The 26,039-nt window shown below is 42.2% G+C and overlaps 1 protein-coding gene across 5 annotated transcripts in view; it reads left to right on the forward strand.

Moving 5' to 3' along the window:
• The window catches only part of NUP188 (nucleoporin 188), a 136,730-nt gene that overhangs the window by 17,477 nt on the left and 93,214 nt on the right, over positions 1 to 26,039 (forward strand). For 4 of the 5 annotated variants that reach the window (XM_073600108.1, XM_073600111.1, XM_073600109.1 and 1 more), the window contains exons 4-9: positions 8,486 to 8,567; positions 8,648 to 8,728; positions 8,804 to 8,848; positions 17,743 to 17,835; positions 20,925 to 21,047; positions 21,185 to 21,396. In XM_073600108.1, the coding sequence (XP_073456209.1) occupies positions 8,486 to 8,567; positions 8,648 to 8,728; positions 8,804 to 8,848; positions 17,743 to 17,835; positions 20,925 to 21,047; positions 21,185 to 21,396 (636 nt within the window). The remainder of the gene's footprint in view (positions 1 to 8,485; positions 8,568 to 8,647; positions 8,729 to 8,803; positions 8,849 to 17,742; positions 17,836 to 20,924; positions 21,048 to 21,184; positions 21,397 to 26,039) is intronic. The other variant, XM_073600112.1, reaches the window with a different exon arrangement.

Here is a 26,039-nt window from a genome sequence, read left to right on the forward strand (position 1 = left end):
GGTGACCTGAGGGGCCCAAAGAAATTCCCCAAATTTGCAGGCATTTCCTCTCACTTCCTGTTTAACTATGGGACAGGACATGAAGGGAAAACTCCGCAGTGGGACAGAGATGGCGTAAAAAAATAAACTGACTGCATATAACAAAATCTTACTCTATGCAAATAAAATCCTTTTGCCCATAGTTCTACTTAAATTCATTTCATTGGCCATAATAATAATTTCTTCTGGCCATTGAAATGAATTAACTCTCAAGCGCTAAATGCGTCTAGCATTAACAGGCCTTTAGATGCGTAAAGGTGAATTAGGGATTTTCTCTGCCAAAACGCTGCTCCTGGATGCGCTGGCAGTGTTTTTTTTTTTTTTTTTCCTGCCTCTAGACACCTATGTGTGCATGGACACCTAAGCTAACATGCATGTGCATTTAGAGGAGGAGAAAAAAACGGCAGGCGCCATTAACAGCTGTGTTAAAAATGCCCAGTGTGCATGAGACCTTAAGAGTCGTCGTCAGTTACCTCAGAAATAAAGATCGCACAATCAGTTGTTTTATAGACACTAGTGACTTGCTATAACAACAAAATTATACTTTACAAAATAAACGGTGGAAGATGTCAAAATACTCCCTGGTAGAAGAAACGCGCATGCATAGTATTTTTTTTTGGTTGCCATGAGACAGCCAAATGGGTGTGCTAAAAGAACGTTCTAGAAAAAAGACAATCCATAAAAAAAAAAAAAAAAAAAAAATATATGAATTTATCATGTTTTGTTTTTCTGGAATAATTGCAGGGAAATTTGTCAAATTTTATCAAATTAACAATGATTCTTGTTTCCCATGTTTTATAAGTTGTGTGATTTTTTTTTTTTTTTTTTTTTTTTTTTTTTCAGAGGTTCAGACCGGTTTAACTACTGGTACCTTCACTCCAGAAGGTTTTACCCCCTTTTTACCAGGCCGTTTTTTGCTATTCAGCACTGCGCTTCTTTAACAAGTATTTGCGCGGCCATGCTACACTGTACCCAAACAAAATTTATATAATTTTTTTGCACACAAATAGAGCTTTCTTTTGGTGTTTGATCACCTCTGTGTTTTTTTTACCTTTTGCTATAAAACATATTCCATAAAAAATAAATCTAACTTCTTCATACATTTTAGCAAAAATGTATTCTGCTACATGTCTTTGGTTAAAAAAAAAAAAAAATATATATATATATTTTTTTTTTTATACTACTAATGGTGGTGTTCATCGATTTTATAATGGGGCTGTGATAGTGCAGTGGGCAATCTGACACTCTGAGGGGGGGACTGACTAACCACCAGTGACAATAATACAGTGGTCATCGTACTATTCACTGTACTAATGACACTGACTGGGAAGGTGTTAACATCTAAGGCGATCAAAGGGTTCAATGTGTGCCTAGCCAGCGTTTGTGTGCTGATTTTTACTAAAGATCTCTTTGTTTTTTCAGGGATAAGAAACGGAGAGATTGTTGGCCAGTTCTTCGATAATTCCATAGTTTCATGAAATTTGGTGTATATCCCAGTTTGAAACAAAATCGAAACAATTAAAGCCTAGTACACACTACTATTTTTTTTTCATTCAACCCAGCAGGAGGAGCCCCTGTACTAAAATTTCGATGTTAGTACATCAATCTCCCCTTCTGTGCTATTGTGTTCTGACAGGGGTGACGTGCCCCCCCCCGCCGCCAGAAAACTCCGGTCAGCCGTCATGGCCTGATTTGGTCATGCCCCTTTGACAGAAGCCGGCCGAACGGACCAGCTGCCACACACACGGCTAATTTCTATTGAATCGGCTGACATTTGGCCCGTGTGTACTAGGCTATACTCTGCATATGAATACCCCCCACAGACCGCTTCATATCTTTGCTTACCGTTTATCACACAAGGTACAACTTTTGGCTTGAGTCACAAAATTACACTAAGCAGTTTGGTGGACAGTGGAGGATTCTTTACTCCCGACCTGCAGTCTGGGAGTGATGAAGGGATTTGCTGCCCTATAGGGGGGACTGTTGGAATATTACATTTAGGAATTCATAGTACACTTGCCTGAGGAATGATATATGCCTTAGGATAGGTACTAGGGCAGGGTCTTACATTTCGATGTGAAAGACATAGGTGGGATAATTCAAGATCCAGTGTACATAAGGAGGGGAACTGTACACATAAGGGTACAGTATCTTCCAGTATTTGACCACCATAGTTCTGAATACTAAGAGCCCCACCCCCTCCCTTTTTTATTTTCTAAGATTAAGAGGGGGAAAGATTAGGTTATGATAGGAAATAGTAGGAGATGAAGGAGGGGAAAATGAAAGGATTGGGAGTATGATCAGATGCAGCGGACAGGGGTAGGGAAGCAGTTTAAATTGGTTGTAAAGGTTGTTTTTTAATAACAAACATGTTATACTTACCTGCTCTGTGCAAGGGTTTTAAAAGGGGGACCCCTTTTATGGGGTCCCCCCGCAGAACTCCTGGCTCCTCTCCTTCATCAGGTGCCCCCACAGAGACCCGCATTCCCTGGAGGGCACCCGTGTGGGCATGCTCATGAGCCCTGCTGCTGCATCTATTGACACAGACAGCAGGACTCAGCCTGGCCCACCTGCTCCCATGTCACTGGATTTGATTTACAGCAGCGGGAGCCAATGGCTCCTGCTGCTATCAATCCATCCAACGAGGACGGAGACAGCAGTTGGAGCTGCTGTGCTTGTGCTCAGCGCTGGAATGATCGGGTTCAGGTAAGAAAAAGGGGGGCTCTGGGGGCAGCTGCATCACAGAAGGTTTTTCACCTTCATGCATAGTAGGGATCGACCAATAGCGTTTTTTCGGTGCTGATACGATACCGATATTTCGGCTACGTCTCCTGCCGATAGCCGATATTTTGTACAATTAATTTTTTTTTTTTTTTTACTCTGTCATTTTTATGTTTTTAATCACTGTTATTGCTGTCACAAGGAATGTAAACATCCCTTGTGACAGTAATAGGCAGTGACAGGTACTCTTTATGGAGAGATCTGGGGTCTAGAAACCCAAACCTCTCCTTTTTACCCAAACCCCTCCTTTTCACTTCAAAGTATTCAAAACGTCAAGATTTGCATTTTTTATTACTCTATCTTTTAAAACTGGCGTCTTTTAAGATGCCAGTTATCCGGGAAGTTATGTCATGACATTGCTTCCGGATTACTAGATCCGAGACCCGAACGAAGCATCAGCTTTGTTCAGGTCTTCGGCCAGCTGGCAGATGTGCCGGCTGATTGCTCGGGCCTCCCGATGGGATGGGAGAGCCCAGGCGCGCAGCGGGAGAGGGGGGACGTCCCCTCCCGTTGTATGTAATAACAGCCGAGCGGCTGCTGAGCCGCATCGGTTTTTACTACAATAAAGCCAGCCGTCTGCTGTAAACAACGGTACTGGGGTGATGCATGCATGAAGTTGAAATAACTTGAGACTTTACAATCCCTTTACAACTTTTGCACAGAGCAGCCCCTGTCCTCCTTTTCTGGGGTTACCCCACGGCGCTCCTGGCTCCTCTCCTTCATCAGGTGCCCCCACGGAGACCCGCATTCCCTGGTGCACCCGTGCGGGCATGCTCACAAGCCCTACTGCTGCGTCTATTAACACAGACAGCAGGACTCAGCCCTGCCCCCCTGCTCCCGTCTCACTGGATTTGATTGACAGTGGCGAGAGCCAATGGCTCCTGCTGCTATCAATCTATCCAGTGAGGACAGAGACAGTGGCTGGAGCTGCTGGGCTTGTGCCCAGCGCTGGAACGATCGGATTCAGGTAAGAAAAAGGGGGGCTCTGGGGGCAGCTGCATCACAGAAGGTTTTTCACCTTCATGCATAGCATGTATGAAGGTGAAAAACCTTGAGACTTTAAAACCACTTTAAAACTGGGTGTTGCCCCGATAATATAAGGAGGATACAAGTACAAGATATAGATTCCCCATAATTAATAGAGTTGTCTTGGGTAAGGTCATAAACAAACCCTGAGATACAGCAACAATTCATAATGTTATTGGCTGTGATGGCCCATTCTGTATGAGCTCTTGTGTATATGTGCATCTTGGAAGTTGCAGGGTAACTAGCAGCACCAGATGATATGTTTAGGAAAGAGAGCCTCGCAGTCACGGATTGGAAATGTTATGAATAAGATAAAGAGATTCACAGTATATTGGGCACCATGCAGCAGTGTTGCTATGTAATATTTATCATATAACTGTGAAGACGTGATTAGTAATTGCTCAGCTTGGGCTGTTGAAATCCCCTTGAGTTCTTGCATTTTTTTCTTCCAACTATCTGGTCTAGAAATGTGGGCATTTTACCTGTGGGAACTGCACTTTTGTTGAGTGTTTTATATATTGAATAACATGTGTTTGTACTGTTGTAAATAACTGTTATTCTGTGATATTGACATAATTTTTAGTCACATTCACCACATCTCCTGAAGAAGCGGATATCGTAATCTGTAAAAAGTCCTGAGAGTAGAGCGTCACCCACTTTTCCCCAGACTGTTTTAATGTAATTCAAGTTAAAGTGGTATCTTGTGTGATAGATAGTGGAGGGTGGTGGGGAGGGTTTCTCGTGCAGGAGTAAAGTCTTCATTGTGTAATTTTTGTTTGAAATAGGAATATATATCAAATTTCGTAGGACTGTGGAGTATTTTAAGAATGGGTCTTAACTTAGCCATGAATTTTAATGGAATTGTATTTGAATAAAAATAACGATTTTATAAAAAATTATGTTGTCACGTAGCACTTTGAAAAGTCCCTTGATAATTGCCCTCTTTTTGTGTCATTGCCTCTTAGTACTAGTGTTTCATGGTCAGGTCTTCAATGGCAACCGCCATAACTCCCCTCAGTGTAGGTTTCCTTCAAAATGATATCTTTTGTCTGGCCGATGCTTTAGATTCTCCAGGTCCTGACATTGCCCCATGCTGTAATTTCAGCATATATTTTTACTGGTTTTATTTATATACATTATTTTAGTAAATATTTTTTTTTTTTTTGTTGGTTTCTTTTTAGAAGCCCAACTCCAGCCAAAACTCATCATTTCATTTTGGATATTGTGAGAACTCACTTCAAATGGTAGCACATTAAGGACATAGCTACTTGCTGACTTCTTCCTTTTAGAAAGTTAAGAAAAACAAAATCAATGCGTTTCCCCTCGTAGGGCTTTTCAGGATTTATCTTTCTGTTTCAATAATTTTTATTCAGTTTAACAAGTGCTTAACATACTATCATTCTGCACATGCAGGGGCTAGCATTGACATTAGTAATAAATGTTAGCTTACAAAAGTAGACAAAATGCAGCAGTATGAAAACCAGAACTGATATATTAACAGAAGATAGGCCTTTTTAATAAAGCCCTGGAGGCCAAGGGGTCCTGTGGAGGTTCACTCAACAGCACGGTACCCTCTAGGGCAGTGATTCTCAAACTGTGTGCCGCAGCACAGTAGTGTGCCACGAGAGATTTGCAGGTGTGCCGTGGGCTGGGGCAGACTGCCTTTTAGGGCACTCGTGCACTTCCAGCCCTAAGCTCCGGTAACTGGGGGGTGCGTAAGTGTCAGGCACTCAGGACACCTTCCCTGCATCTCTTGCGAGGTGCCCAGGCTTCCTCACGCGACGATCGCCCATGAGCCTACACACCACACAGAGTTCACTGAGGATCCTCCTCCAGGGCTCCGATGTACACAGACAGGAGGAGGTGGAGCTGGGAAGGAGAGACATTACACTGACTGCAAGAGCCGCGCTGATCTATCTGTCCATAGTTCAAGATCTGTGCATAGTTTATGGATACATGAGGGGGGCACAGTAACATGGGGGGGGGGGAGCAGGTAGCAAGGACACATGCACGGAGAAGTGATGGGAGAAGGGGGGCAAGAGGATATGTGCTGGGGGGTGCTTTTAGAGGGGAGATGAAAATTATATTCCGACCCCCCCCCTCTTCCCTCAAAAAGCCCCCCCCCCAGCACATATCCTCTTGTCCCCCTCTCCCTCAAACCAAAGAAATGACACCTACCACATTTGTGCTTATTCCAGCCCCCCCTTTCTCATCCCAAGCCCCCCCCTCTCTATTCTTAACCCAAGCTTCCCTCCCTGCTTGAATCCCAGGGCCCCCTCCCTGCTCTCATCCCAGGGCTCCCTCTCTGCTTCCGCTGGTAGGAAATAGGCGAGGAATTTTTGTATGGGGAGGTGAAATAGGAAAGTGAATATAAGGCCAAAAACACGGGACCAAAAACAAATTGGTCTAGGGCACGTCCACCATGTGTGAACGGTGTCCCCCCGATGGCCACAGCCCCAAAAACGGCGGTCACTGTGGGATGACAGAATTTATCTTTCATTCAAAAAACAAACCACATTAAGCCTCCTGGCCTTTAGTCTGGTCCGACAGACCATGACACAGTATCACTCAAAAGCTTGATCCGTGCATTTGACAGCCCCTTGCTCTGGCTCCCATCTGTACTCCTGGACAGGGACCTCCTCTGTCTGCCAGGGTAGAGCCCAGAACCATAGTCCGGTCTCTAAAAAAAAAACAAAAAACAAAAAACAAAAAACAACAGCACACACTTGCTCCATTAGTGTGCTGGTGGTCCTCAAGACCAGGACCCAGGATTGGAGATTTCATCCCACCCCGATCACTACAAAATCTTTGGGCTGCAGGTCTCAAAACCAGGTTTTACCAACCAATGAGGAGTCTGCAAAAACAAAAAACTTTCCTCCAAGCAGTGCCGTCTTTAAGGCAGGGCAAAAGGGGCAGCTGCCCTGGGCCCCATCAATGTTCTGGGGCCCAAAGCAGCTGCCTAATACTTGCCAACTATCCCAGTTAAAATTCCCTTGTCCCTTCAAGTTTTAGTTCTGTGTCCTGATATCTCAGTCAGTGTAAAGTGCTACTACTAATGCTGCCCAGTTCTGCCCTATTGTGTACAGACGAAGACTCCGTGTTTACATGTCAGTATCCGGCCTTCATATTTAAATAGCCCTAGAACGGTGGCATTGATATGTAAATAAAGGCAGCATTCATATGTATTCCATAGTAGGGGTTTTAGGATGCAAAGGTGTACTGACAGGGTATAAAGATGTAGGTCGTGTGTAGGGCAGCCCATTCATTTCAGTGGGCTGCTCTATGCTCTAGAAATGCGGAAGATAGTCCCTAATGCTTTTTCAAAATCACGCGGTTCCACAGCACCTCAGCAGATGCGTGAGGGTGTCATTAACATGTAATGGCACTGCTGTGTATCTGCTAAAGGGCAGCACGTTTCTGTGATGTCAGAAAAGCAATTTTGCATGTGTTCCCGACACATTGGTGGTCAGTGTAAATCTTCTCATTACATTGGGGCTCGGTGTACAATCCTTTCATTCACACTAGTGGCCAGTGTGAAGGTCCCCCTTACATTAGTGGTCAGTGTAAACCCCTATTACATTGGTGGTCAGTGTTGAAACTCCTCTTTATATTGGTAGTAGGTAAAAAAAATCGGCATTGCCATTGATCACACCCCCTCCCCCCCCACCCCCCCACCCCAGCACTGCCACTGATCCAAATAGTTCTAGGATCCCTAGGAGTTTTTTTGTCTATTGATGGGTCCCCTCACCACCCTAGTCCATGGTGTGCAGGCAGTGAAAAGATGATGTGCTGTAACCTCTAGCAACCAATCAGTGAGCAGTATTGATGTACAGTAATCTCTAGCAACCAGTAAACAAGCAGAAATCATGTGCTGTAACCTCAACAACTAACCAGTGAGGTGTAATGTGTGCTGTAACCTCTAGCAACCAGTCAGCGAATGGTAATGATACACTGTAACATCTGGCAACCAATCACAATCGCGGCCTGATCTGATTCCGTAAACTGATTTTGAGTCTAGCTGCTATTTATTGTATGTCTCAGAGCATGTGGAGAGTGAAACTGCATGAAGGGGGACTCAAGAAAATGTTTGCCCAGGGTCCAATCAATATTAAAGACAGCCCTGCCTCCAAGTGAGAAAAACACCCTGGTGCCCCTCAACCTGCCTGGATGAGAATCCTGGGCGATACCAGAACCTTTTCACACAGTGGCAGGGCACAGTACTATCACAACATGGTATGGAAGGGTTAGAGCTTCTCTTAAGTTTTAAGGCCCCATTCACACTTGCACGTTTTGTGGCTCGAAGCTCACAAACGCTCAACAAGAAAAAAACTTACTGTTTTCAATAGCGCTTTTTCACACTGGAGCATCCTGTCGCTTATAGCAAATGCCTTTCATTCAAAGTAAGTAAGTGAGCTACTTTTCAGGCAGAATTTAGTGTTTTTGTCCCCATAGACTTCAATAGAAACGCCTGAAAAACGCAATATGAGCTCATAAACGCTTGAAAAAAACATTGTGGCCTTAAACTGATTTCCCCATTGGGATAAGAAACAATGGCTGAAGATGGGAATTAAACACTGTTGCTTCTTATTTTACATTTGGTAGTTTCCTTGGAATAATGTATTTGACGTTGATCTTCTAGCACTAGCTCTGCAGACAAGGTGAAAGCTAGCAATGTAGCTCCTGCATTGAAAGAACTTGGATTACGTTTAAGCAAGTTTCTGGTGAGTCAGCTCTCTGGCGTGAAAAAGAAGTTTTGTTTTTAGCTGAAAATTTAGTAATCTGTCTTATTACTCTGATGCAGGGACTGGATGAGGAGCAGAGTGTGCAGCTGCTGCAGTGTTACCTCCAGGATGATTACAGAGGAACCCAAGACTCTATAAAGGTCAGACCTTGTCCAACGCTGTGATATAATTAACATACAAAAAAAAGTATTATATTTCTTGCCTCTGTTTTCCAGCTGGTGCCGCAAGATGAAAGGCAGAGTCAAGCATTGATGTTAAAGGTCTGTTGCTTTTTAATTTTTTTTTTATTTTTAATTTTTTTTAAATAATGATTTGAAGTTGAGCTTAATGATTTTAGCGCAAAAAATGTTTTCATAATGATGCCTTTCAAGTTTTCATCATCTTCCTGTAAATGACAAATATTGCATCAATTATCTAAGGGCAAATGAGAGTTGGGGCTTTTTAGGTCAGGGGTCTTGCTTTTTTTCTAATTTCTTTAATAATGAACCTGCTAGAGCTTTGGGTAACAATATTGCTGGATGCAAGTATCGTGTGCTGGTCATCTAATTGATTTTCCAGTGTTACAGGCCTGTGTTTTGTTCTTTGCCACTTCCGCACATTTTTGTCTCCAGTCATCTGGTTACTCCTTGGCACCTAGCTCAATCGTGTGCCTTCTGGACTCTTGGGACAAGTGGTCGCCACCCCAATTCTTGCTGTGGAATGTGTTCAGGGAATTTGTCTCAACCCGCTTACCGTACCAGAGCTTAAAGGGGGCATTAGACCCATTCTGGACCTCAGAGCCTTAAATGCTTACATTCGTGTCCCAGAATTCCAGAAAGAGGCATTTACATAAATTTTTGCCTCTCTGCATCAGGGGGACCTGGGGACTTTCTTGCCTTAGTGGACATAAAGGATGCTTACTCACACATACTCCTATTTCCAGCACACCAGTGTGTTGTACCTCAGGTATTCACCAAGGTGCTGGCTCCAGTGATGACTCTATTTCGCTCTCAAGGTATTCTGATTGTGGGCTACCTGAATGATATCATCTTGAGGAAACAGTTGGGAAGAACTCTGGGGGATAATGTATCTCTGACTTTTCATTGCTGATTCCAACTGATCACTTGGAATATCTGGGGCTGGTCCTGGATACTTCCTAGTCCGGAGTATTCCTTACCTAAGAGATATCTTAGACTTTCCTGTCTTAGAGTTACATGCTTCTGTCCAGGAGCCATTCTACTCTCCTGCTTCTGAATGAGAGTCTTGAGTATTTTTAAATGCAGTTTTGTTGGCCCATGTCCATTCACAGGATTTCCAAAGACCCATTCTTCGAGTTGGTCTTGTCAGTGTTATGCTGACCGGTTAAGACTTCTTACACATGCATCATGGACTCTGCCAAACTATCATAATCTTCTGCCCCAGGAAAGATTTCTCACCACCTCAGTTGCAGAGTTTGATCCCTACAATACTCAAGGCTTGATAGTCTAATTCCTGCAATGTCTGTTATCCGACGTGGCAGACTTTGTTCAAATTAAAAGTTTCTCTTTAGGACAGATCCTTTTTAGCTTGGGTTGGGTCTGGAGTTAGTACTATATGAGGACCAGATCTCTGCTCTTTCCATGCTCTTTTTTCCAGAGACTTTTGGCTTCTCACACTGACCAAGACATTAATGAACGGGGTTTTTCACGTGGTTCTTCTAAATCGAATCCACGCTTCCTCCACAGGAATTCGAATTTGGTCCTTTTCAAGCTTTAGAAAAGATCTTTCTCTCTATGACCCAAAATCTAGTTCTGGTTGCTATCACCTCAGCTAGATGTGTGCTGAAAGGTTAGAGTAAGAACCCACATCACCTCACATAAAAATAATCCCTCCATATAATTTTATGAGGAAGTCGGTTATTGAGGAATTGCTTTGGTTGGGGTCAAAGCATAGTGACGTTTTCACATATCGGCACGCACAGGACTGCGAGTGTGGCATGCAGAGACCCTTTCATTTTTGAGCGATTATTAGGTAGTGTTGGGTAAGGACTTTCTTTTGGGTGGATTTTTTCCTGTTGTTTTTATTGAATTTTAAAAAGAGTACGGTTAAATGCTATGCTGTTCTGTCTCTTCTATTATATCACTTATGCACATCACTGGAGCTGGTGAGATCGAAAACTATGAAGAAATTTGGAGTGTACATTATCATCCATGGCTGGAATACCATTAAGCTTTTTTGACCTACTTATTAATTTAGGTGGTCAGTTGGGCTTATTGAGTTGACCTCCTAAGGGGTTGAGTATGTGGCTGGAGACAACCTTCTCTAGATTTTTATTTGAAGCACCGGGAGGCGTGATGAATATGACAATCAAAAGGATATAGCACTGTGCGTGGGTTTTGAAGTATACACTTTATTGTTTTGTTTGCGTCTATCTATCAAGGTTACTCTGTGGTATAAGCAAGGAAGCTGAGACTTCTGCAGTGTGTAAATGTGCTTTTACTATACAAAGATGCTGTACATACAAAACTATTACAATCTTAGGAATACAATACAAGACTGACAGATATTTATAACAAGCAAAATGCCTAGCAAATGAACAGCCTATGGTCTATAACAGTACAAATACACTTAAAGGTTACTTATCTTCTGTTACTGTATGTTCCTGATAACCATTGGCAACAATTCTTCTGAAAATCATGCACTTTTCTTCTATCATGAGTGGTTTCTGATCTTACAGCATGATGATGTGTGTGTCCCAGTCTCTACTCATCCCTTTTATTTGTACAAGTTTGTTGCCAAAAGTTAATGGTTACAAACTTGTTTCCATAGCAACCGACTAACAGTCATTCTTTCAGTTTGAGAGCTGAAAGAATCTCAAACAAGTAAATATTTTACTTGTTTACTGTAGCTATAGAGACAATAGCCTATTCAAACTGTCAATTTGAATACAACAATGGTATCTACATACCATTTGTTTGAGAAATCTACTCAAGCCAAAAAAACTGACAGTAATCTATGACCGACCACTATTGTGTAATGTTATGTCTTATTAATATAAAAAAAATCATATTTTAACAAACGCAACACATTCCGCCCTAGATTTTTTTTTTCTTTCATGCTCCATACAGAAAATCACTTCATTACTAAGAAAACTCATTCTAAACATTAATTTTCCTTGTATGCAACACCTCCCATATTACTGTCATTGAAAAGATGTTTCATTCTTGAACTAATTGTTCATTAGAAAGTCCATTCTAGAGTTCTTTAGAAACAAGTCCAGGCTTGTAATACATCAAAGGCCTTGCTCTTCACAGATCTTGCGATCTTCCATCGTCCTTTCCATTGTGTAAGCACTTTTCTCTGGTCTTCCTATGGATCAAATCGGAGACAGCATGTGGAGTGGAAAACAAAGCGGATTATCTGTCCCTTCTAATAATACATAAACAGTAGATCCAAGCCCTTCAGCTACAATCTCTCCTCTAAATGGCTTCTTGCCTGGATATCTGACTAACTCTTTGCCCCCTGCCTGTACCCACTTCTGACCCTCCCAAAGAATATCAATAGGTAGGAGAGGAAATATACTGATATTTCCCAGAAGATCACTGCTGTTTATTTTGGAAGGTTTGATGTTATGTAGCCTCACTTTCCACTCTTGCTGAGAAGTATCCACTAACCAGTCAGAGTCCCAGCCACTGTCTTCAAGCTCATCTGCCAATGCAAATATAACTTCAAACCTTCCTGTCAGATTCCCTCTCATTCCTAGATAGGCTTCGGCTTCAGATACGTCACTCTTGGTTTCTATGTCATGGGAAGCAGTAACATGGTATCTGTTAAGCCCTGTTCTTTCAGGAACCTTACATAAATACTGAACTCTGCACTCCAGCTGTAGAATCTGTGCCCCAGCCCCTACCATCCTCTCATATGGAGTGCTTTTGGCTATTGGCCTAGAATTTAACAACGTGACTGCCTGTGTAAGGACCCAATCCCACCCCCTTAGGGTATGTGTGGGTTTAAGTTTGCGTATCTGGTCCTTCAATAGCCCGTTGTATCTTTCAATCAAACCAGCTGCCTGTGGATGGTATGGGATGTGGCACAACCAGTACACTCCAGAATCTTTGGCCCACTGCTGTACTGTTGATCCGGTGAAGTGTGAGCCGTTATCACTTTGGACTTGTTTGGGACAACCATAAGCAACGAAAAGTTTCTGGAGCAGTTGAAGCGTTGCGACTTGATCTGCACATTTGCAAGGATGAACAAGCATAAGTCCTGAATAGGTGTCCACTGCAGTGCAACAATATCTCAGTCCATTGTTTCTCCGGGGCAGGGGACCGATGAAGTCAATCTGCCAGATCTCTGCAGGCCTCTCACCTCTCTTAATCGACCCGGTGAAGTACTTTTGCAATGGCCATTGTCGCACTTCTCCGCACACTGTACAGTTCCCTATTACAGTCTTTATCATGTCCATGGATATAGGAAATCCTCTCTGCTGTGCCCAATCATATGTTGCTTTCTGCCCCAAATGTCCAGATTGCTTGTGGGCCCAGTTTGCCAAGTTCATCAAGACAGGATCAATTGGCACAACTGCCTTCACTTTGGCGATTTCATCTGCAACTCTGTTGTTGTTCTCAAAGTCTGGGACTAGGGGCACATGTGCAACAACATGCCCCACTTTTATGGTGCTGGAGTGAGCTTCCTTCCAGATGTAGTCCCAGACTTCCTTTACCTCCCCACACCACCTTTCCATGAATCATCCATTCTTTGGACTTCCATGTGGGCATCCAAGTTGTCAGTCCTATAAAAACCGCCCAGCTGTCAGTGTAGATAGTGACATGGGAAGAAGGATCCTCCTTAAGAGTCATCACTACAGCTTTCAACTCTGCATACTGACTGGACCCTCCAATTCCAGTCTCCTGCAGGACTGTGTCTGTACTTGGGTTGTAGGCTGCTGCTGTCCATTTACGCCCAGATGAGGCGACTATGGCTGAACCATCAGTGAACCACACTGACTCCTTCATGTCTTCTGACAGAGACTCAAAGGGTGGAGCCTCTTGAATGGGGGATGACTGCAGCACAGGATTTTCTTCTGGCCGGGTGCTGGTAAAAGTAACAAGCTCTGCCAACTGTTTTGAAATGTCTCTAACATCCCCAGCTGCAATACCCCCCCTTTCTTGAAGGTACCACTTCCATTTCATCAGTGTCTGGTTCTGGGCTACAGCTGCCCTAGTGGTCAGTCCATTTTCTCTCACCCATCCTGCTATTGGCAATGCAGTATGGATGGGGACTGTGTCCTTTCCTGTAATGGTCTCTACATGTTGAAGTGCTGTGTAGGCCCCAAACAGGTACTTCTCTAGGGGCGTGTATCTCTTCTGTGCCCCTGTCAGTTGTTTGGCCCAAAATCCACTGGGTATTGCTCTCAGTCCTTTCTTTTCATTTGGCTGCCATAGACTCCAAGATATGGTACCATTCTGCTCCACTACATCCAGCTGAAATGGTACACCTTGTCTCACGGGTCCTAATCCCAGATGCTGCAAAAAGGTTCTTTAGCAGCCAGGAATGCAGTCCGCTGCTCTGAACCCCATGAGAACTCAGTCTTTTTTCTGGTGACATTATATATAGGCCTCAGAATCAGTCCAAGTTGTGGGATGAACGATCTCCAGAACCCCACAACTCCAATGAACTTCTGTGCCTCCTCTTTGGTAGTAGGGGGTGACAGAGCCTGGATAGTTTGCACAACTGTCTCTGGAATTTTCCTCTGCGGCCCAGTCTACATCATTCCCAGGAATTTCACTTCTGTGGCAGGTCCTTGGACTTTGTCGATAGCCCACCCTCTGTTCTCCATGTGATGTATCAGCAGGTGCAGTGCTTCAGTTACATCTTCTTTTGTTCCAGAGATCATGATGTCATCAACGTAGTGAAACACAGCGACTTTCAAACTCAGGGTACTTAAATCTTGGGCAATCAGTCCATGACAAATCATTGGAGAATGAACATAGTCTTCAGGAAGCACGGTGAAAGTGTACTGGCAGCCATCCAACACCATAGCAAACTGGTCTTGACACTCTGGGTCTATCAAAATTGAAAAGAAAACATTAGCCAGGTCTATCACAGCATGATATTCTCCTGCATCTTTAGCAATTTTCTCAACAATTGAGAACTTATCTGGTACAGCTGACTTCAATGGAGGTGCCACTTTGTTTAGACCTCTGTAATCCATAATCATTCTATATGTCCTGAAAGAAATATTGATGTGTGGGTGTGGCGCTGTCCTGATTAAGAATGCATGTGAAAATATAAAATAAATGTGAATAGGATCCTATGGCGTATATGCTGTCACTATACTAATAAACTAAATACACCAGTGAAAAAGGAGTTTCATAATACAAATATAATACCATATGGCCAAATAAGTATAAGCAAAAGTGGTAGACAAATAAATATATCAAGAGTGGAAAATTAAACCGTACGTGAAATTAGTGTGATCCACTCTAACACATAATATCCGAAACATACATAAGTGAATGCATGAAGGGAGGGGGGAAGGGGGTGGGAAAGGAAGGGCGGAAAAAAAACAAACCAGATATATGTCTCAGCTGCAATAGAAAATAGTATTGCTGAGAATTCTCATAAAGTGCATATGTGAAAAAAAGTGACTTGTGCTTAGTACAGCAATAGTGATTTAAATAGTCCTTCTATGTTTTGCTGACATTTAAAATAGACAAGTATATCCAAAACCGTCTTCTAGTGTTTATTTTCTTTGGTGACCGGGTGGTAATATCGCGTGCTCTTAATTTGCAAACACCAGCTTCCTTAACCCCTGCAGGGGTGACAGGCAGTCACAGTCAATGCCACTGTGCGGCAGTCCTTGGCACTTTCAGGATCGAAATGGCATTTAGACATAAAAGAGAAAAGGAATGCCCATAGCGTAAAAGCATTAAAAAGTTTTATTTAAGAAAGATGACAGAGCGGTACTCACATATTGGTAGCTCATATAAAACAAAAATGTCATCAGTAGAACCGTCAGATTCAAATCCTGTGTTTCCTGGGAGATGATGCAAGACGTAGGTATAGGCCACGCCCTATGCGTTTCGTCATTGGACGTCTACGGGAGCGTCATTTTTGTTTTACATGAGTTGCCAATATGTGAGTACCGCTCTGTCATCTTTCTTAAATAAAACTTTTTAATGCTTTTACGCTATGGGCATTCCTTTTCTCTTTTATGTCTAAATGCCATCTCGAGCCTGAAAGTGCCAAGGACTGCCGCACAGTGGCATAGACTGTGACTGCCTGTCACCCCTGCAGGGGTTAAGGAAGCTGGTGAGTGTTTGCACATTAAAAGCACGCGATATTACCACCCGGTCACCAAAGAAAATAAACAATAGAAGACGGCTTTGGATATACTTGTCTATTTTAAATGTCAGCAAAACATATAAGGACTATTTAAATCACTATTTCTGTACTAAGCACAAGTCACTTTTTTTCACATATGCACTTTATGAGAATTCTCAGCAATACTATTTTCTATTGCAGCTGAGACATATATCTGGTTTGTTTTTTGTCCGCCCTTCCTTTCCCACCCCCCCTCCCCTTCATGCATTCACTTATTTATGTTTCGGATATTATGTGTTAGAGTGGATCACACTAATTTCACGTACGGTTGAATTTTCCACTCTTGATATATTTATTTGTCTACCACTTTTGCTTATACTTATTTGGCTATATGGTATTATATTTGTATTATGAAACTCCTTTTTCACTGGTGTATTTAGTTTATTAGTATAGTGACAGCATATACGCCATAGGATCCTATTCACATTTATTTTATATTTTCACATGCATTCTTAATCAGGACAGCACCACACCCACACATCAATATTTCTTTCACACTCAGCTTTTTCCACCTCGGTGGCGATTGCTTCTGTGGTTTGGGCTGTGTGAGTGTATTTCTTTGCCACACCTTAATTCTGCAAGGCCGATTTCACATTCTGTCATTCTGGATGTGCCCTGGCCTCTAGTTCCACCATATCTCATTGGCTTAGAAAGTGTTTTGTGCTAGCTTATGATTTCAAAGATCCAGTTCTCCCTTTTCTAGACAATGTTTACTTCAACAGGCATCTGAGCTCTCTTTGTGTATTTTTCCATCAGGTCTCTGTTTCTCAGATTTGCAAGGCTGCCACTACAGGGCTTCAGTTCACATATTTTCATAGCTTTTCCAGGTGGATGTTGTAGCCACTTCTGATAGTCACCTTTTGGGTGTAAGGCCCTTTAGGCAGCTCTATGAGCTACAGGCAGTCTCCAATTCTGTGTTTTATTTTTTTTATTTTGTTAGTTTTGTTTGCTATGTTGCCTACTCCTAAGTTGGACTGCTTTTGGATGTCCTAAAACGTGAGTGACTTCCTTTACCCCCTATACAATTTTTGTACTCCTGGTAAAGTTATTTCAGTGGAGGGACACAGGTCCCACCCCCTGTTTTTATCATCCTGCTTTTGGTACTGCTTTGCTAGTAAACTGTGGCATGCTGGTAGTCAGAGGTTTTTGAATCCTGGGATGGCCTAAAGTTTTTTGTTTGTCAATCACAGTCCTTAAGCAGGCAGTATAACCCAAAGATTTGACTTTTTTTCCCTCAAGGGACTGCAAGAAAAATGTTTTTTCAGGGAGGACAAAAGTCCTGTTATTCTGTGAAAGAGCAGTGGCCTCACATTTCTGCTTGGTTACAGAGGTTTTCTTTCTGCAAACCAGGCTTTCTGTTTTTCTTTTGAAAACATTTAGCAATAATCCATGCTTAAAGTGTTTTTTTTTTGTTTTTCTTTTTTGTTAGAGTGTGGAGGAATGTTATTATTTTTTTATTTCTGTGTCGCACCTTTTTTAGGTGACAGCTGTGCAAGAGGGTTTCCCTCCTGTTAGAGCAGTGGGCACCAGGCTTCGCTAAGACAACCCCTGCCACCAACAGGCCTTGACAGACTCGGGGGTTGAGGACGCCTGCATTAGAAAATTCTTCTCTTGATTCCTGTTGTGTCTACAGGATAGGAATTGAAAAGAAATCTGCCCAATAGGACACAGATGACAAAAAATAAACCTGATAGGGGGGGGGGGGGGGCCTTTGCCTTGGAATTTCTTTAAAGGCTACCTTTTTAAGATGTGTGCTTTGGGTTGGGTGATTATAGCTCTTTTTAATTTTGAATTGCCTTTCACAACTTAGATGGCGGAATATTACTATGAAGACAGGATGTGTATGCTGCGAAGTGTTCTACATTTGCTGACTTATTTTCAGGATGAAAAACACCCTTATAAGGTAAACAGCATATTAACATTTTATGTCTATCCTGTACCCATATTTTTCTCATGTATGAATTTGTACCAACAGTAATTATGTGCCATGAGTCCTTTTAATTTTTTTATTTTTTTGCTTTATGTTCAGCACCAGAGAGTTGCAATGCTTCTGGGAAATACGGTTTTATTGAATGCTGTGAGGCTTGCACTTGTTCTTCTATTGTTCCCAAGGGACACAGCCTAAAACCCCATACACACTATTAGATTTTCTGCAGATTTTTGTCTTCAGATTTACCAAAACCATATAATATGAGGTCAAACCTTAAAGCGGTTGTATACCCGCTGAAATTTTTTTTTTTTTTACCCCTGTAAAGCAAAAGGCATAATGAGCTAGTATGCACCGCATACTAGCTCATTATGAAATACTTACCTTAGAATGAGGCATCGATATCTTACCTGGTCCACGCCAAGGTAGCTGACATGTTGCCTCGGCGTGTCTTCCGGGTATCGCGGTTTCAGCGCTGTGAGTGGCTGGAGCCGCGATATCACTCCCGCGCATGCGCACGGGAGATTTCTTTCTCGGCAAGGTCCGGCAGTTGCCGGGCCTTCAGCCGAGAATCCCCTGTGCGCATGCGCCGCTGCAGTCAGCGGCTCATAGCAAGGGGAATATCTCCTAAACCGTACAGGTTTAGGAGATATTTTTTTTACCTACAGGTAAGCCTTATTATAGGCTTACCTGTAGGTGAAAGTTAAAAAAAAAAGACTATACAACCGCTTTAGGAGTTTCAATTTGTATGCAATCAGGCAGGCCCTTGCACTACATGGTTTTGGTGAATCTGAAGACAAAATCTGCATAAAATCTAATAGTGTGTATGGGGTCTAACTGGTGGTAGTGTATGGCTTGCATATAGTAAGCAGAGCAGAAGAGTTACTGCTCTTCTGTTGGCCATACCAATGCCTAGGACACTGGCTCTATTTTTAGATAGTGTCGTAGGAGCTACATTTGAGGGTCTTTTTCAGGTCCAAAATTTGACCTTAGCTAGGCTTATATTTTCTTTTTCCCTTTTTTCTTTTTACTTATAACTATTACATACTATTACTTATAACTATTACAAGCACTATTACACGCACCTCTCTATCAGAATTCGTGTTATCCTTTTTCTGAGGCTCCTTTTGAGTTTCTAGACCTGGAGAGTCAACTGAGGTAACACAATCCTTGTTCTGCCAATAGGAGTGTCTCATTGCCTTATCCTACACTTTGCCTTCACTGCACTCTGCTTTTACCTTTCCTGTATATTTTTCCTTCTGCCAGCTGCCCCTTTTATCCTTTTTTTTTTTTTTTTTTTTTTTTTTTCTATTGAGTCTTTGGATTGCATTCTACCAGTATCCAAACAGAGGTTCTACAGAAGCTGGAAGAAGAATATAGGACTGCCTTTATTTAGTTTTATTCAGTCTCCACAAAAGCTTCCTATTAGCATAGAATTAGTGCAGTTCTTTTGAAGTTTTGTAGAAAGCCTTTTATCTAGACACAGCACATAGCAAAATTACCAGAGGACATTCACATTACCCAAGCTTTATATGTGTTTGTTCTGTGATATATACATTTCTGCAAAGAAGGACTGAATGAGCACTTCAGTTCATTCATTCATTTGCACTGATCTGTTTTTTTATCACATTTATAAAGAGGACTTTATGATTTAGCATTTCATTTTTGCTGTTAGTTTTCTAGGGATCTAAGCGACTGAGGTTGTACCCTAACCAAACAATGAAAGTGACCTCTAGGTCACCTTTTGGCTATACAAAAAGGTAATTGGGACTTTATTGCCACCCAAACTAGGTTTGATGCTTAACTGACAAGGTGAGCCATAATGTCTGTTGGTACCCATGGCCTGGGTGAACACTACACATTCTCTGCAGTCAGACCACTGTCATGGTCACGTGGGGTGGTAAATTCCATCACCCAGACCATATTATAGCCATCCATTTATACCCAACTATTCAGAAATGGCATTGTGTGATATCCAAAAAAAAAATCCCTATTTTGTCACCTTCCAAAATGTATGCATGATTGACTAGTTATGGGGTCAAATATTGGCCCTAGTAAGTCCTAGCATTTATGTTAGAAAAGCTGCTTTACAAAGGAAAATGGTGCTAATATTTACTGTGTACCAATGTGAAATATTAGCCACCAAAAATGCACAATTACAATAAATCAGTCCATGTGATACAAAGTGCGCTGTGTGTTAAAAAAAAAAAAAAAAAAATCCAGATCACATGTGCTGTAATAAAACAAAAAGAGAAATGCGTTTGTCTTCACCTTGCAGTGCTTTTTCTTAACACACAGCACTCACCCGAAGGTGTTGACTTCTTATTGTGGAAAAGATGTAAAAAAGAAGTCAAACTAGACTTTTTTTAGCTAATGTGTCATGCGTTCGGTCCCCCACCAATGTGGTCAATGCTCCACTGTCCCTTTTAAGGTCCATGCACCAGATCCGCCACCAATGTGGTCTAAAAGCTCCTCTGTCCCTTTTAAGATTCTCAGTAGCAGCAGGAATTATACAGCAGGACCCCCAAGTGAAAAATTGGAATGCCTCTTATGGTGTAATATATTTATTTAAACTCAAATATAAAATAGTAGTGCACTTACATAGCATTACAAAGCTTAAGCTTGAAAATGAAACCACTGCTATGCTTTTCAGCATGCGTTCTACAGAAGTGGACGCCACTTGAAGCCTTGCTTATGTGTTTCGTCATCTGAATGTGAACATCCTGAGGAGGTCTTTCTTAGTAAAGGATTTGCTTTATTGGATTGGGACATTATATGTCTGAATGACAGCTGCGTTTTGTTTAGTTCATTTTCAGAAATGTATTTGTTTAGCACAAGCATATTTTGTTCACTATTCGCACGAGTGAACAATAATACATAGGAAAGCTGCTTGTCAGACGATTTACTTTCCGAGCCATTGGGCCATGTATTTTACAGCTCAAATTTGGTTCAAATTGATTTGTATTTTAATAAGATGAGAAAAAATGCATAACTTTACTCAGTTTTTTTCTTGCATCATACTAATGCTTATTGGGTTTCTTTTTTAAAATAACTTCTCCCTGTAGAAAGAGTTTAATGAGTGCATGGATATGTTGGAAGAGGGGGATCTAATTGGGAAATATATTAAAAAATTTGAGGAGCTCTGCAAAGAAGATGCACCTACATGGGAAACTCATGGGAACCTCATGGTATGTATAAGTAAATTTTTCCATGCTCTTTTGAGTTGACATTTTCATAATATAGTTTATGCTTATTTCCAGCAATTTCTTTATTAATCTACATTGCTGATTTGTTTTCTGTCTTCTCCAATGTGCGTCGCGTACAGACTGAACGCCAGGTGTCCCGCTGGTTCACGCAGTGTCTCCGGGAGCAGGCCATGTTGCTGGAGATTATTTTCTTGTACTATGCCTATTTTGCAATTCCTCCTACCAATCTTCTATTGCTTACTAAACTCTTCACGGAGCATGGCTTCGGACGTCGGCAACAAAATCGTCACTTGGTTGAACAAAGCCTCGACCCTTTAATAGACAGAATTGGGTAAGGACTGATAAATCACTTGTTATAAAGTAATTACAAGATTGAGTATTAGCGAATTCCACCTTTAGGTCTGCACACTTTCCAACACTAATTATGTGTTGAGTAAATATGGCTACCTTCCACACACCTATAACTTTTGAACTGTATATATTTTTTTGCATCTGACATCTTTCCCATACATTCTGTATATCTGTAAGGAGTCTTTGACAATACTTTATACTTAACCACTTGAAGACCAGTTTAAATCAGTATTTTTTGCGAGAAAAATGCTTATAACCCCCAAACATTGTATATATATATTTTTTTGCAGAGACCCTAGGAAATAAAATGGCGATCGTTGCAATTCTTTTATGTCGCACGGTATTTGCGCAGCTGTTTTTCAAGCGAAATTGTTTTTTAAGATTGTTTTCTTTGTTAGCAGCAGCTTGACATTGCATGCCATTGCTGAGCCTATCATCTACTAGGACCCCCAGGTCCTTTTCCATCCTAGATTCCCCCAGAGGTTCTCCCCCCAGTGTATAGATTGCATTCATATTTTTGCCACCAAAATGCATTATTTTACATTTTTCTACAGGGAACCTCATTTGCCATGTAGTTGCCCACCCCATTAATTTGTTCAGATCTTTTTGCAAGGTTTCCACATCCTGCGAAGAGGTTATTGCCCTGCTTAGCTTATTACTTAGCTTAGTATCGTCCGCAAATACAGAGATTTGAACTGTTTACCCCATCCTCCAGGTCACTTATGAACAAATTAAACAGGATTGGTCCCAGCACAGAACCCTGGGGGACCCCACTACCCACCCCCGACCATTCCGAGTACCCCCCATTTATCACCACCCTCTGAACTTTTGAGCTTTCAGTCCATGTACTCACCCTATAGTCCATGCCAACAGACCTTATTTTGTACAGTAAACGTTTATGGGGAACTGTGTCAAATGCTTTTGCAAAATCCACGTCTACCGGCCTTCCTTTATCTAGATGGCAACTCACCTCCTCATAGAAGGTTAATTGGTTTGGCAAGAACGATTCTTCATGAATCCATGCTGCCAATTATGCCATTCTCATTACTAAAATCTTGTCTATAGTCCCTTATCATCCCCTCCAAGAGTTTACATACTATTGATGTTAGGCTAACTGGTCTGTAATTCCAGGGATGTATTTTGGCCCTTTTTAAATATTGGTGCTACATTGGCTTTTCTCCAATCAGCTGGTACCATTCCAGTCAGTAGACTGTCAGTAAAATTAGGAACAATGGTCTGGCAATTACTTGACTGAGTTCCCTGAGTACTCTCGGGTGCAAGCCATCTGATCATGGTGATTTATTAATGTTAAGTTTCCCAAATCTAATTTTAATTCTGCCCTCTGTTAACCATGGAGGTGCTTCCTGTGATGTGTCATAAGGATAAACACTGCAGTTTTGGTTACTGAAGCCCCCCGATTTCCTTGTGAAGACTGAGGAGAAGAATAAATTCAATACCTTCGCCATCTCCCCATTCTTTGTAACCAGATGTCCTTCCTCATTCTTTATGGTGCCAATATGGTCTGTCCTTTCTTTTTTTACTGTTTACATACTTAAAGAATTTTTTGGGATGTTTTTTGCTTTCCTCTGCTATGTATGTTTCATTTTCTATCTTAGCCGTCCTTATTGCACCCTTACATTTCTTGTTGCATTGTTTATAAAGTCTGAATGCTGATGATGATCCCTCAACCTTGTATTTTTTGAAGGCCTTCTTTGCTTTTATATGCATTTTTACATTGAAGTTAAAGAGGGAGTCCACCTACATCAATCTAAAAAAAAAATATTAAAAGCCAGCAGCTACAAATACTGCAGCTGCTGACTTTTAATACATGGCCACTTACCTGTCCCAGGGTCCAGCGATGTCGGCAGCCGACGCCGATAACCCGCTCGATTCTCGCCAGCTGCCGCCGCCATCCTAGGTGAGGGAATCAGGAAGTGAAGCATTGCAGCTTCACTTCCCGGTTCCCTACTGCGCATGCGCGAGTCGCGCTGCGCATCGTAACTGGTCCCCGCTATCTCCTGGGACCTGTGTGTTTCCCAGGAGACAGCGCGGAGGGACAGGAAGAGGCATCGACTCCCGTGGGAGTCTATGCCGGAAGTGGATGCAAATACCTGTCTTATACAGGTATCTGCACCCCCCTCCCCCCTGAAAGGTGCCAAATGTGACACCGGAGGGGGGGAGGGTTCCGAAAAGCGGAAGTTCCACTTTTGTTCACTCTTAAATTTATTACCCAATGGAATGCATTGGCTAATGCCCTTATTTAATATGCTCTTAGAGCAAACCCATCTCTCCTCCGTGTTCTTTGTTCCTAAGATTTTATCCCAATTTGTGCCTTCTAGCAAGGTTTGTAGTTTAGGGAAGTTGGCTCTTTTGAAATTCAGTGTCTTTGTATTCCCCTTATGTTTCCTATTTGTGTGATTTATACTGAAGCCAATTGCCCTGTGATCACTGTTACCTAAATTGCCCCGTATTTCCACATCGGTGATCAGGTCTGTATTGTTGGTAATCAGTAGACCTAGTAACGCTTTATTTCTAGATGGTGCGTCTACCATCTGACCCATAAAAGTGTCCTGTAAGACATTTAGGAACTGGCGAGCCTTAGATGAATGCGTGGTTCCCTCCGCCCAGTCTATGTCTGGATAATTAAAATCCCCCATTATGATAACACTTCCCATCCTCGCTTCTAATCCAATTTGTGATAGGAGATCTGTCTCCCCTTCCTCCTTCAGGTTAGGGAGCCTATAGCATACTCCCAGTATTATTTTCCCCTTAGCTTCATCCCTTTGGAGCTCTGCCCATAAGGATTCCACCTCCTCTCTAGCTCCCTTAGTGATTAGTATTCTTGATATATAGGTAGAGGAGGTCTACCGCTTAAATTATTGCTCTCGCTGTAATGTTCGCTGTGATACCTCACGTGTCGTGGCGAACAACATTTACATATATGTGTACGACTTGAGTATGCATTCACTTCTGTGCTCGAGCACGGAGGAATGAGGGCGCTTTAAGCTTTTTTGTTGTTTTTTGTTTTTTTTAGTTTTTAATAAAATAAGAATGACAGGTCCTCTTTATGGAGAGATCTGGGGTCAAAAAGACCCCAAATCTCTCCTTTACCGTTTTAAAAGCAAAAGACCAAAAAGAAAAATAAAAAAAAAAAGATATTTTGCTTTAAAAAAATGAATTTGTTTACTTCTGCCCTAGACAGGAAGTGATGGAATGAGGTCGCTCTGGTCCTCCAAGGCCATAAAGGTGATCAGAGAAGATCTAGTCTCTCATTGCCTCTGTGACCAGCCGGCCAAACTGTCGGATCGTTTCTCACTGGTACCGGTGAGTGGCAGGAGGGGGGGGGGTTAATATTCTCCTGCTGCTTCGGAAAGTGATCTAGTTGCTAATGAGCAACTTGGATCACTTTTATGAGAAAGCCAGCCGCCGGCTGAAAAAAAAAAAAAATACCGGGGTTATGGCCGATAGCTTTAGTCATAGCCTCGTTAACCACTGGCAAACCGCAACGTGTATATATACGTATTGCGATTTGCGAGGGGTTGAAGGAAATGTCAATAGCGTTCACACTACACGTGAGGTATTGCCACAAACATTATGCCGAGAGCAAAAATTCTAGCACGGACCTCCTCAGTAACACTCTAAACTGTGGTAACCTGTGAATTTTCTTAAAGCATTGCCTATGAATTTTAAGTACTGTAGTTTGGCGCCATTCCACAAGTGTGCGCAATTTTAAATCGTGACATGTTAGGTATTTACACTGCTCAAAAAAAAAAAAAGAAACGCTTTGAAAACGCATCATATCTCAATGAGGAAAAATATCATGCTGGATATCTATGCCGATATGGACTGGGTAATGTGTTGGGAATGAGACATCGTTTGATGGAATGAAAATTGTCAACCTAGAGAGGGCTGAATTCCATGACACCCCGAAAACCAAAGTGAAAAAACAATGCAGCAGGCTAGTCCATTTTGCTTAAATTTTATTGCAGCAACTCAAAATGATACTCAGTAGTTTGCATGGCCCCCACATGCTTGTATGCATGCCTGACAACGTCGGGGCATGCTCCTAATGACACGATGGATGGTTTCCTGGGGTATTTCTTCCCAAATCTGGACCAGGGCATCACTGAGCTGAACAGACTGAGGTGCAACCTGGCGGTGTCGAATGGACCGAAACATGTCCCAGAGGTGTTCTATTGGATTTAGGTCAGATGAGCATGGGGGCCATTCAATGGTATCAATACCGTCATCCTCCAGGAACTGGCTGCATACTCTCCATACTCTCTCTTTCCAGCCTGTAGAGGTCTGTGTGTCCCTCCATGGATTTGCCTCCCCAGACCATCGCTGACCCACCATTAAACCGGTCATGCTGAACAATGTTACAGGCATCATAACATTCTCCGTGGTTTCCCCAGGCCCTTTCACATTTGTCACATGTGCTCAGGGTGAACCTGCTCTCATCTGTAAAAAAAAGCACAGGGCGCCTGTGGCGGATCTGCCAATTCTAGTGTTCAATGGCAAATGCCATTAGAGCACCACGGTGTGATTGTTTGGTCAGAGGCATTCACACCAGTGGCCTGCTGGAGGTAATTTTGTAGGGTTCTGGCAGTGCTCATCCTGTTC

Source organism: Aquarana catesbeiana, linkage group LG09 (assembly GCF_042186555.1).
Source record: "Aquarana catesbeiana isolate 2022-GZ linkage group LG09, ASM4218655v1, whole genome shotgun sequence".
Classification (NCBI taxonomy): domain Eukaryota; kingdom Metazoa; phylum Chordata; class Amphibia; order Anura; family Ranidae; genus Aquarana; species Aquarana catesbeiana.